General features: G+C 39.7%; 1 protein-coding gene across 6 annotated transcripts; it reads left to right on the forward strand.

The window, feature by feature from the left end:
- The first annotated feature begins 442 nt into the window (after positions 1 to 442).
- On the forward strand, positions 443 to 11592 carry FAM76B (family with sequence similarity 76 member B). 6 transcript variants are annotated; one of them, XM_074571187.1, is made up of 10 exons: positions 460 to 760; positions 894 to 958; positions 1257 to 1311; positions 2816 to 2971; positions 3532 to 3728; positions 5730 to 5777; positions 5974 to 6054; positions 6739 to 6874; positions 10007 to 10108; positions 10752 to 11592. In XM_074571187.1, the coding sequence occupies exons 1-10, from the start codon at positions 659 to 661 to the stop codon at positions 10839 to 10841; spliced, it is 1032 nt and encodes a 343-aa protein (XP_074427288.1). In that variant the 5' UTR covers positions 460 to 658; the 3' UTR covers positions 10842 to 11592. The 6 variants fall into 6 exon arrangements, with proteins under 6 accessions (XP_074427299.1, XP_074427288.1, XP_074427292.1 ...); XM_074571191.1 differs by having other exon boundaries at positions 6742 to 6874; XM_074571198.1 differs by lacking the exon at positions 5974 to 6054 and having other exon boundaries at positions 443 to 760.
- Positions 11593 to 12187: the final 595 nt, after the last annotated feature.

Genomic DNA, 12187 nt, shown 5'->3' on the forward strand with positions numbered 1-12187 from the left:
TTTGAGTGACAGCTGAGCTACCCAATAAAATAATAAGAAGGGCGCTTTTCAGCCAATCGAAGGGGACGAGACAACAGAGGCGGTGCGGCCTCCTACGGCCAATCGCTTGAGGTGTGTGGGAGGAGCGAGCGGCCGCGGGCACACGGCTCCTGCCGCGCACGCGCGGAGGGCAGGCGGCGGAAGAGGATGGTCTTTGTCAAAGTGAGCCCCCGCCCCCCGGCCAATGGGGAAGCAGAACTCGCCCGAGGCCGCCCAATCAGCGCCGCCGTCTGGCGGTCACCCAATCAACCCCCATCACCGGAGCAGGGGATTGGCGGCGGCGGGTCCAGCGAGGGGCGGCGATTGGGCGGTGAGTTTTGAAGGCAGGTTTGGCGCGGGGCGCTGATTGGCTGCCACCAGAGCCCCGAGCCCGGGGCGGAGGGAGCGGGGCGGGGGGTTGGGGGGGGGGCGCGCGGGGTGACGCCGATGCCGACACCGAGACAAGGGGGCGGCGGCGCGGCGGCGGCGGCGCGGGCTGGGCGCGGGGCCTGGGCCTAGGCCGGCGGCGGGGCTGCGCTCCCCAGGCGGCGGGGGCGGCTCCTGGGCGGCCGCTCCGGCCCTCGGCCCCCCCGGCACCTCCCTCTTCCCCTCCCTCGGCCCGCCCGTGTCCGCCCCGCGGATGGCGGCGGCGGCGGCGGCCGCCCCGGCTCTTTACGCCTGCACCAAGTGCAACCAGCGCTACCCCTTCGAGGAGCTCTCCCAGGGCCAGCAGCTCTGCAAGGTGCGGCGGGGAGGAGGGCGGCGGCGGCGGCCCCGGCCCCGGCGGGACCCCCCTGAGGGCGGGGGCCGGTGCGAGGGTTTGGGGGCCGTGGGGAAAAGCGCGGGGGGGAGTAACGCCGCTTTTCTCCCCTCAGGAGTGCCGGATCGCCCACCCCATCGTGAAATGCACTTACTGCCGGTCGGAGTTCCAGCAGGAGAGGTAGGGCAGGGCGCCGAGCCCGGCTGGGGGAGGAACGGCCCTTTCCTGCCTGTAAAGGCAGAAATTCGCCCCCCGGGAGACACTAAAAAGGGCAGAACCGCAGGAAAATAACCCGCCCCCCTGCTCTGGCGGCACCGGCGGGTCGCCTAAACCCGGCACAGCCTTAAGATGCGCTCACCTGCCGTTACCCGCTCGCCACAGCCCGGGTCTGCCCCAGCGCCGTCCTGTGATTGCCTGGGGAGGAATGTCAAGGGGGGTATTGGTTGCTGAATTCAACATTATGCGATTTTGTCTTTAGCAAAACCAATACGATATGCAAGAAGTGTGCCCAAAACGTGAAGCAGTTTGGAACGGTGAGTAGGCTCTTAGTCCTAAACATCGAAGTTCATTCACACGTTAAACTGAAAAAAAAAAAAAAAAAAAAGCTGTCTTGCAGCCACACTTCTTATATTCTTTTTTGGGGGAAAAAAAAAAATTACCTTTCGGAAGGGTGGTGACAATTACTGGCAGCTCTCAATTTCCGTCGTGGCTTACAGTTCCTTTTTTTTCAAATTGAAATCCATTGCGATTATATGTATAGCATAACAGTTATGAATAATATAGCCATTCACAGCAAAACCAATGTTATTTCACTTTATGCATGTAGAATTATTCTTCACATACTCTCATAAACGCACGCTTGGTGGAAGAAAGACCATTAGCTGTCTGTGCTCTTAATGAGTGGTAAATGTGAAAATCTAATAGCACCACATAGTTTATATTATGTAAGTCTTTAAAATTTTAAATGCATGTTAATCATGTTAAGCTATTAAGTAGAAAAGATGAGTATTAGCTGTATGCGTGTTACTTTGTGTCTTCTCGTCTTGAATTTGAGCTTCAGTTCTGTTAGAAAAATGAATTTTTTAAATACGTGAATACACATACTGTATCTGAGCGCCCTGCAGATACTAGTTTATAGGCGGTATCAAGGTAATCTTGTTGTGAAACAAAAGTGCATAATTTCTATATGCTTGATGACATAAACCATATTAGATGAAATTCAGCTTATTTGAGAAATGTAACAACTGTTGGTATGTAGTCAGGCATTTTGTGAACGTAAATGTAAACTGAACAAAGAACATTCTTTTGAAAGCTTAAAATACAGCAAAATGAAGTGCAGGACAGATCAAACAATGTTTTTTATCAGTAGTTCATCAAAAAAAGGAACCGCATTGAAGATAATCAGCCATTTCTAACCTATGAAAACTGACAGCAATTTTATTTTCCAGCGGCATATTATTCTAGTTGAGCGTATGATATAAAAGTTGGTATCCTGACCTGATGGCATCTGAAGCTTTTTGTTGTTTGTGGTTTTGGGTTTCTTTTTAAGTTTCCTGCAGAATTGCAGGGATCAGGATACTAATCTTGGAACTGCAGAGTTATCAAATCCATGATGAAGGAAGAGGGATGTTTTCAGAAACTTCCAGTCTAAAAAATGACTTGATTACTCTTTTTCTAAAGTTTTTAAAGTAATTTCTTTAGTAATGTCTTTAGTAAAACAGAGAAAAAATGTCATATTTAAAAAAAAAATTAAAAAGAAGCAGGGGTGGAGGTGAGCAATCCCATTGTATGTGTTTCTTTCATTGAATACGTATCTGAGGTTTCATGGAAGTTCAGACTGGTTTTGACCATTGAAGCAGCATCATTTTAGGGGAAAAGTTTATTATTGAAGATAAAAATGGTAGGTAAAAGGTTCTTTAGGATAGGTTATATGAAGCTCTAGTAGTTTAGAAGTGTCATTGTATGATTTGAAGTACCTATTTTCATTACAGAAACTCTAAATGTATTAACTTCAGTTCATCTTATGTTTTTTTTCAGCCCAAGCCTTGTCAGTATTGTAACATTATTGCAGCATTTATTGGCACAAAATGTCAGCGTTGCACCAACTCGGAGAAGAAGTACGGCCCACCGCAGACCTGTGAACAGTGCAAACAGCAGTGTGCTTTTGATCGAAAAGAGGAGGGAAGAAGGAAGGTAGGCTTTATTCCATGGTTGTAATGGCTTAGGCTGACAGCAGACCATGTTCCTTCTTCAAAAGAGAAAGATTAACAGGAACGTATCTTAAGTTCACTAATATTAGATTAAAGTTGCTGTGCTGTTCTTTACAATATTTGAATTAAATTTTGCAACCTGCAATTGTTACGTTAGCTACTGAGCTAACTTACTTTAAATTAAATCACTCTTGAAAATAAGCTTAAATGTAAGCTGACAGTTGTAGCTGGGAAACAAGAGGTTAAGCAGCTGAATAGTTCCCAGTGCTTCGATTTTATTTTTTATGTTTTGTTTACTGCTAAGACTGCTTTCTAGCATAACTTTAAATGACAAAAAGAAATGGAGTAATATTGACTTTACTAAAAGATAACGTGCATACATTGGAGATATGGTAGTACTGTTCCGTACCAAAGAGATGTCTGGATTTTCCCCAGAGATAACAGATGAAGTGAAACAAATTTTTCTTGCAAATATTTAAGTACATCTTTCCTAGCTCAAATATACTTGGAAAAAAAACACTGCTATGAATTATTTCCCAAAAGGTTGATGGAAAGTTGTTGTGTTGGCTCTGCACACTGTCCTACAAGAGAGTGCTACAGAAGACGAAAGAACAGAGGAAGAGCCTAGGATCGTCACATTCAAACTCCTCATCTGCATCGCTTACTGAAAAAGACCAGCATCATTCAAAACACCACCACCATCACCACCATCATCATCGTCACAGCAGCAGTCATCATAAGTAAGTATTTCAACAATTAAAGTAGCTGTTGGTACCTCTTTCTCTTCTGTGTTCTGTTAGTACTGAGATCAAATCAAAGGAATTAAGAAATGCTGTTTAAAACATGGCATCGGAAGCAGTAGCAGAATGTCATTCTTCCATGGTCCGTCAAAATCGTTGTATTCTTACAGTTTGGATGGAGGGAGATCAGCAAAAAGCAGCAATTCTTGGTGATCATCAGACTGGTCAATGTTAAAATTGGTTACAAGTCTAGAAAAGAAACCTGCAGAGCGGCCACAGAAACAAGATACTTAGGGATAAACTTGAATTTGGCTTTCTAAGCAGTAACTGCTATTTTATGTGCATTTACCATGGGTTAAAAGCGTGTGTTAGCAGTGAGCACAGAGCAGCTACTTTGCTCAGAATCCTTGCCCTAGCTTACTTCATTCTGACTTGTTTGTGTGCACATACTCGCAGTTAAATGGAGAAGCAGAAGCAACGGTGTGGCACCACCCTCGGACTAAGAGTGTAGGACCAGTTTCTATCTATTTACTAGTTTTTATAACCAAATCTTTCTGGAATTGGCAGTTTGTGAGTGGCTGTCATACAGACATGGGAAAGTAACACTGTCAGTTTGGTCACTGGCACTCTGGTAACATTTCACACAGTTTTGTCCCATCTTCTGCAAGGTTTTTCAGCGTGGCCATGGCATAGACAACGTACCAACCTTAACGAACATACACAGTTTACTTAGTCATAAATCACAGAATTGATTTGTTTTTTATGTCAGTATAATAGTCCTCATGATTCTTATTTTCATTGGTAGGCTTATGGCAGCGTAACTTCAGAGCTACTTATTTTATTTTTATGTTGGATAGCAAATACTACGGCTGCAATGGTAATGACCCTGACCCCAGACACACAATCACTTTAATTCTAAGCTTCACTTTTCTAGTGCTAATGATTTTCTAACTTGACTGAAACTTGCCTGACTAAGTGTGACTTAAAGATAGAAGTAAAATAAACTGGAATAATACTGGGAATGAGGAGAAGAGAAATGCGTGTACTTTCACTTAAAAAAGAAAAATAAGTTGGTTTTTTTTAGGAATTTGAAGAAGAAAATGACTCTTGTCAGGCAGAGAGTTATTGTACTGTTCCTATTCTCTCAAATCTCTGCTGAAAATGGAGTTACAACAAGCTAAATCTAATTGAATGTATGTGGCAGAGGTATAGTAAGGATTAAATAAAAAATACTTTGCTCTCTGCTACAGAATAGAACCTGTAATATCCTTGGGAGTTATAGAAGTAAGCGTATCTCTATAAAGATCATAATGTACCTGGTTTGGCACCTTTTTTCTATAGGCTGCCATGGATCCATTGCTTCTGGTCCAATAAATGCGACTCCTTTTCCCTATGCCTTTCAGTTATTGTTAAGATGAGGCAATGAGGTAGAAATATAGACTCATTGAACTATTTCATTGAGTGCAATCTTCTACATTCTACCGTTCCTATATCAGTGGTGTTTCTTAGTTGCTTTTGAAATTATTGGAAACAACTGTTTAGACCTGAAAGGCAGTTACTTTCAGGGATCCAAAACTTGTCTCTGCTGTTGTGCCATCACATAAGCGCCACTTCAGGCAATGTTCATATGGCAGCATGGGAATCCCAGGAACGCCGCTTTAGACCAGCGTACCCGGTACAAGATAAGCAATATAAAGTTCACAAAATTTGGGAGGTACCAACAAAAAGGCTTAACCATCAGTCTGGAAGTCTGCCCCTTGTGTCTTACAATAGTGTAAACATTTAGCCAAGAAATATTTTTATAGCATCCTGACATATTATAGAGTGATCACGAATATGACAGATAATACAACTGTCTAACTGAAAATTCATAATTGTTAACTTTATTAAAAAAAAATAATGGGGGTGTGTGGATTTTTCTCAAGTACAGATAACCATTCACATAAACTTAGCAATAATGGCATGTTTGGTCAGTTACCAAATATGTTTCACATATTTCAGAATCAGCAGTCTGAGTCCAGAACAAGATCAGGGACTATGGAAACAGAGGTAAATATGACACTATTTATTAATTACCTTTTAATTTATCTTGCAGTTTTCATTTAAAGGACTTTTTTCTTGCATTGCTGGCTAGTCTCTAGCGTTCCAGCTAGGAGAATGAGTTAGTTATTTTACATGTACCAAATGGTGATATTAGAGAGTTATATAGTATGAGGCTTTAGGTTTACATTTTGTTTGATTTCAGCCATAAATCCTCTGCAGCTATTCAGAATGAAACTCCAAAGAAAAAACCCAAACTGGAATCCAAGCCATCAAATGGAGATAGGTAAAGTTATATTTTCGTAAAGCTGAGCCATTTCAACCAGACAGAGCACTGATGTGTGGCCAGTTGCTTCTTTTATTTTTTTTGTTTGTTTGTTTTTGTCTGAAGAATGAGGGAGGTGAAACTGTTGTCCAGACAGACACATTATTGGGTGGCATCTGAGTGCTGTCAGTCAAATAAATGACTTTATTAGCAGAAAACTGGCACTGTGTTCCTGCTTTTAAGCTGTTTGGGGTAAAATTAAATAAAGTTTATGTAAGAGGCAACAGTTGTCAATGAAACAGTATTCCTTAACGTCGGTGTTTTGTCAGTTAGATGCAGTGTTGAATCTGCTGCTTTAAGCTGACCTGGTATCTAGAGAAGTCTTTTGAACCTTAATGTGGGAGACTGAATCTTTATTCTGTCTCTGGCTAAACAGTTGGAATAAAAATAAAAGTGGCTGCTTCAGTCAAAAGGTATTTGTCCCCCTCAAAGCTAATACTTAATTATATTTCTGCAGGTGTATGTAATGTGTGCCATTAGTAAGGTAATTTGCCAGTTGCATCCATTTCTGTCAGGTACATACTTTTTTTGCATTAGTCCTTAAGGATGTCTGTGGAATTATTAATTATCCAATTTGAATTTTTAAAAAAAAGTTACTGTTTTTTCCCGTTGATGTTGCAAGTAACTATTGTTTTTTATTTTTAGTAGCTCTATAAATCAGTCAGCAGACAGTGGAGGAACCGACAACTTTGTCCTCATAAGTCAGCTGAAAGAAGAAGTAATGTCACTTAAACGTCTTCTGCAGCAAAGAGATCAGACTATTTTAGAAAAAGATAAAAAGGTAAAAGGTGCACCTGCTTAATTATAATGTAATAATTTTGTTTTCTATTTTGTAGACTCCAGACAATGTCAAAATGGTGACATAAAACAAAAATCAGATACAATTTTTTTGTATAGCAACTGACCAGATCTTACCATTTAAAGGACACGTTTGGGACTTTTCTATCATGAATAATATTTTGGCTCCAAGTCAAAGAGGAATTTTTCTTGCCTCACTTCAGCCATCTAGAAACTAGCCATCTGGTTCACTGTTACTTGGGCTGTGTGACACAGGCGATGGATAAAATGTGAGACGGTGGTTTGTATGTTTTATGTATTCTAAACTGAGTCACAGCAAAGATCCTGAATACCTACATAGGCTGATGGACACACAAGATAAGAGGAGGATTCAGAGTGGTAACGGTTCAGAGTTTAGGATAGGTTTGTTTTATTTTTTAACTAAAGCAACTATAGCCATAATTAATGAGTCTGCATCCAAATTTACATGCACAGTGTATGAATATTAAGTGTTTTAATTTTAAAAGATTGGTAGCATATATGTAGGTTAGGTTATCACGTCTTTGTGTATGGTCAGAGACTAGAAGAAAAGCTTGGGTTAGATGCCTGGCAGTCAACAAAAGTTAGCAAAATAGCCGGGCTCAAATGGCTTCAGTGAAACTCATACAACAGATTTGCCCTTCAAACAACCTAAGGACTAACAAGAAAAGAGAAATAACTACAAATACGTACTTTGCCCTTACTAGAGCTTATTTCTCTGCCATCTGATTAACTAGAAGCTTTTAAGGCACTGTCTGTAACGGTGGCTCTGGGGTGTCTGTTCAGGATTCAGTACGTTATGGAATTGTATTAAGAATAAATGTACTATATTTTCAAGTGAAATTTTGATTATAGATGCATAGTGGCCTATCAAAACATTGATGGTTGAGAAAGGCTCGTTGATCCTGAAAGGAAGATGTTTCCACTTTTAAACCATAGTTCAGTATTTTAAGTTCTACACTTCAATGTGTTTTGTAAAGGATATTGAACCTTTTTTCATTTATATCAGTGTTATAATATACCTAGTGTTGGAAGTACTTGCTATTTCAAGCCTTTAAATAGTTGATGTGAAAGAGCTGAACAGTCTGTCATGGATTTGCTTTAGGTATTTTCTTCAAAGGACAGACATTAAGGCCCTGATCTCTCTGTTATAAAGCCAGTAGAAGATGATGATTCAGTAGGAAATTTACTTACTTCTTTTTATATTTGATTTAGTAGGCAGAGCTAACAAAAGGGTTAGGTAAGGAAATGTCACCTACTTCTGCCGAACCACTGCAGTAATTTGTTTTGTGATGTTTCCATGGGAGAGCATCTAATAATTTTAATATCCCCACTGCTAAAACTATTTATTTGACCTCAGAGTACTTTGAACTTAAAGACTCCTTCAAGGCATGAATTACTCACTTCCAGAATGTCACATACTTTCTTCAGCTGCTGCGGGGCAGAGAAAAGCTGAACACATCATACAGTGTTTGGGTAGCTGAAAAAAATACAACAAATGAATGCACTGCAGAGGTTTTTTTGACTGTGAGACAGTAAATTTAAAGTCCTGTACTGGGATAAAAGCTTGAGCCAGACCTGTGGGAGACTCCTGTTAAGATCTTGTCCCAAAATTTGTGTAGGGACAGCATTTGAATAGTTTGGAGCACGCCAAAAGAAAAAGCTTTGAAGTGTATAATGTATGGCAGCAAAACCAACTCGGTACCCCAGCTTTACAGGCAATCCTCATTCATCATTTTTGGTTATGAGTCAGGATCTCAGGCATGTTGTTACAGTGCTTATTGTTTGCAGTCCTAGCCTTGTTTCGCCTTCTGGACAAGATGTTAGTGAGACACCAAGACGTTACTGCAGGGCTCTGAGACTTGATCCTTAGGAAGGGACCACAGTTTGCTGAATGTTCACAGGTAGTGCGTTTGCTCATCTAGTTGCACACTTTACTATGGTGCAATACTGCCACTAGTTTTTTTGATACTTAGTTTGTGGTATGTGGTTTTTGTACTGGATCCCCTGTAATTTACAACACCTATTGAGTACATATCTAGAGCAGCAGTCGGGGTACAGTGGGGTATGTATGCGTCTATGAAAATACCCGTGCTTTATTTAGGACCGTTTGGTTCAGAGTTCTGAAGACCTTGTTTCAGAGTTTTGAATACCTTGTTTCACTACGTGTGATTTGACATATCCTAATGGCAGTCTTGGTGGTCATTTTAGGAATGTATGTTCTGATTTGTTACAGCGAGCTTCTTTGCTAGCAAAGAGGCTTCATTTCCTCATAAGTCCAAATTGACTGGAGAGGTTCAAAATAGCCAGGTGAATCTGGGGTGCTTTGAGGAACTAGACTTTTTAAAGAAGTGGTTCCTAGAACTTCTGGGTCCATATACAACAAACTGTTAGTGGTTCACCCAGCTGCATATGCTTCTAGAAGAAGCATTCAGCTGCATGGATAGAAGAATATATGACAATTTAGAAACACCTGCTTTAGTGCTGTGTCGTCTGGACCTCTGCCTGTCTCAGGAGAGACCCAGTGGCAGCAATACTACACCATGCCCTCAGAATTAAATCATAAATGAAGTAATTTTAAATTACACATTTCTAATAACACACTTTAATTCACTGTTGTGGATGGAGAAGCAGTGAAACTCTGGAATGTGTATTTCTGTTTAAGACAAAGTGTAGTGTAAAAGGACAGAAAGGAATCCTTTCTGTTGTCTTTGTATGGAAGATTTTTCGTGTGTTACCGTACTATATAACTGAAGAGACATAACTGAAGATTGTGATAAGTATCTCACCGCTGAAAGAACAGCTAAGATTATAAGTCATTGGTCTTGTGTTTGAATTTTTTTTTGTTGACAATTAACCTTCTTTATACCAAATCCTGAGCAAATAATATGGTTATACAAGTACAGTTATTTTCTTCGTATAAAGTAGACTTACTTACTTTTCAAGCTACTTCTCAAGTGCTGAGCTGTCAATACTACAATAGTAAATAAATATAGTGTTTATTGAGATCCCTGAGGCTTCCATAAAGATTTCACAGATTGATTAGAAGATGTACACTGTAGCACTCCAAGGATCTTCATAGAATTTGTGTTTTCAGTTGACAGAACTGAAGGCAGACTTCCAGTACCAGGAGTCTAACTTGAGGACAAAGATGAACAGTATGGAGAAAGCTCACAAGGAAACTGTGGAACAGTTGCAGGTGAGTAATTGCTTATTGGTACTTGAGAAATACTTCAGATGGAATTATGTATACAGGCTGTTCACTCACATCAATGAAATAATACCAAGTTCCTGCATGATCATTACCACATTTAACTTTGGATGCATTGTACAGCAGTTCTACAGTCAACTGACAGTCTCCATATGAATTAAACTCACGGTATGAATTACTTTCTAACTTTTAAGAGACAGAGGCGTACTTCACATTCTTTCTCAAAGGTTATTTTTTGTGTCTCTTCTCTGATATTTAATGAGTTGTCAGTGTGCTATGGATCTGATTTAACCGCTCAGCATAACACAATTGACGCTTAAATGTCTGTTGTTAAAGCAGCCTGAATTAGTTGCCTTAGAAATCACAGACCGAGCAGGTACTCAGTGCAGTACCTCAGATACTGAATTTTGCAATAGAGGAAATGTGGTTACCTTTTCTGTTAAAGAAGGAATATGCATATCAAAAAGCATATACAAATCTTTGAAAAGTGATCATTATCTCTTTGAATATTCTCAGCATGTACGTTTTGATAATTTGTTTTATAAATGCAACGGGAAATTACTGCGTGATGCTACTATCTGAGATGTTTCAGTAATTCATAAAACTTTTTTTTTTTTTATCTGTATTGCAGGCCAAAAACAGAGAACTACTCAAACAGGTTGCAGCATTGTCAAAGGGTAAAAAGTTTGATAAAAGTGGGAGCATACTAACATCTCCTTGAGAAACTGGTTATTCATGGGGTTTGCTACTCAATGGAAATTTGAGTAATTCTGTGAAGCCCTTAAAATCCTGTGTAGTGGAAAAAATATTTTTGCACACCAGATTAGTTGGCATGTTTCCTACACGTTTTTATAATTAATATGCAGCTTTTTTTAGTTACTGTTCAGATGAAATACTTCAACTGGCTTGAAGAATGTTTTTATTTTTTTGATATTGGAAACTTTTTGCCAGCAATAGTATTAAACAATTGCATAGAGAACATGGCAGTGCTCTCTCTAAACGGACAACATGCAATAACAAACTAGGTGTACTTTTTACAAAGCAGCAACTGAGTCTTTTAAGCTACACTGTCAGCCAAAAGTGTATGAATCTGCAGTGACACTGAACACTGGTTTCTGGCAACTGTTCTTTTACTTTGTATCAAAATATAAATTTAGAATGGAAATCATGGTGCTCTCAAGTGAAACTAAAAAAAAAAAAAAAAAGGCATATATGTATGTGTAAATACACCTGTAACGGTTATATTCTTAGTTATAACAAGTAATTAGTGTTTTACATTCTTGTGATAGGGATTTACCGAAAGATTATCTATTGTACAGTAACAGAGGCAGTGTGGTTTTTGTAAGATTTACTGTAGATTTTTCTTGCAAGTGCCTTTCTCCAACTGTTTATTTATAGGAATGTTGGTATTTTGTACATAAGGTTTTTATGTTTTAAAATCATGTTTAATAAATGTTTTATGTAAATATAAATGTGTGTACAGAGGAATCTGAAACAAAGATCAAAGTGGCTAGTGCAGTGCTTGAAGCAGCATTAAGAGCTAGCGAATTGATGGACAGTGAGTATTGGCTTTAGATAACCTTTGTAGCTTGTGTCTGTGAGGTGTAGAATTTTGTTAGTGCTGCTCATGCCAAACACTTCCTGAACAAAAAACAAAATGGGTTTTTTTGCCACATTGGGGTTTAGGGGTTTGTTTATATATTTTTTCCCATTTGGCACAGCGCTAATTTTAATTCCATAGCAGACATTGTACTCCCAATGTTACATCCTTAATTGGTGATACAGACTCAAAGTTTTAAAAAAAACGTATTCCCCATTGTCCGTTTTGATGTACTTGGTTGTAACTTCTGGTGACTCTTCGTAATGAATTGCAAGATTCTCATCCCCCGGTAAAGAAACACAATGAGAAAACAGTAGCCAAAACTAATGGTCTTGAAATTAATTAAGGGAGTGGATGTGGTGTCGAAGGGTGGGCTGTTTTAATGTTTTGAGTAGATTTTGATTCTAAATTACATCAGTTTAAGTTTAGCTCTGCTCCTAATGGACATTAGTCATATTCAGAAATTT

Source organism: Larus michahellis, chromosome 1, assembly GCF_964199755.1.
Source record: "Larus michahellis chromosome 1, bLarMic1.1, whole genome shotgun sequence".
NCBI classification, from domain to species: domain Eukaryota; kingdom Metazoa; phylum Chordata; class Aves; order Charadriiformes; family Laridae; genus Larus; species Larus michahellis.

Bases quoted from the DNA above. Each gene is read 5' to 3' on its own strand.
- FAM76B (XM_074571187.1), top strand. From the start codon at position 659: ATGGCGGCGGCGGCGGCGGCCGCCCCGGCTCTTTACGCCTGCACCAAG. The intron at 2,972-3,531 runs GTAGGCTTTATT...ATTTCCCAAAAG, and splicing joins AAGAGGAGGGAAGAAGGAAG to GTTGATGGAAAGTTGTTGTG. The intron at 6,875-10,006 runs GTAAAAGGTGCA...TTGTGTTTTCAG, and splicing joins TTTTAGAAAAAGATAAAAAG to TTGACAGAACTGAAGGCAGA.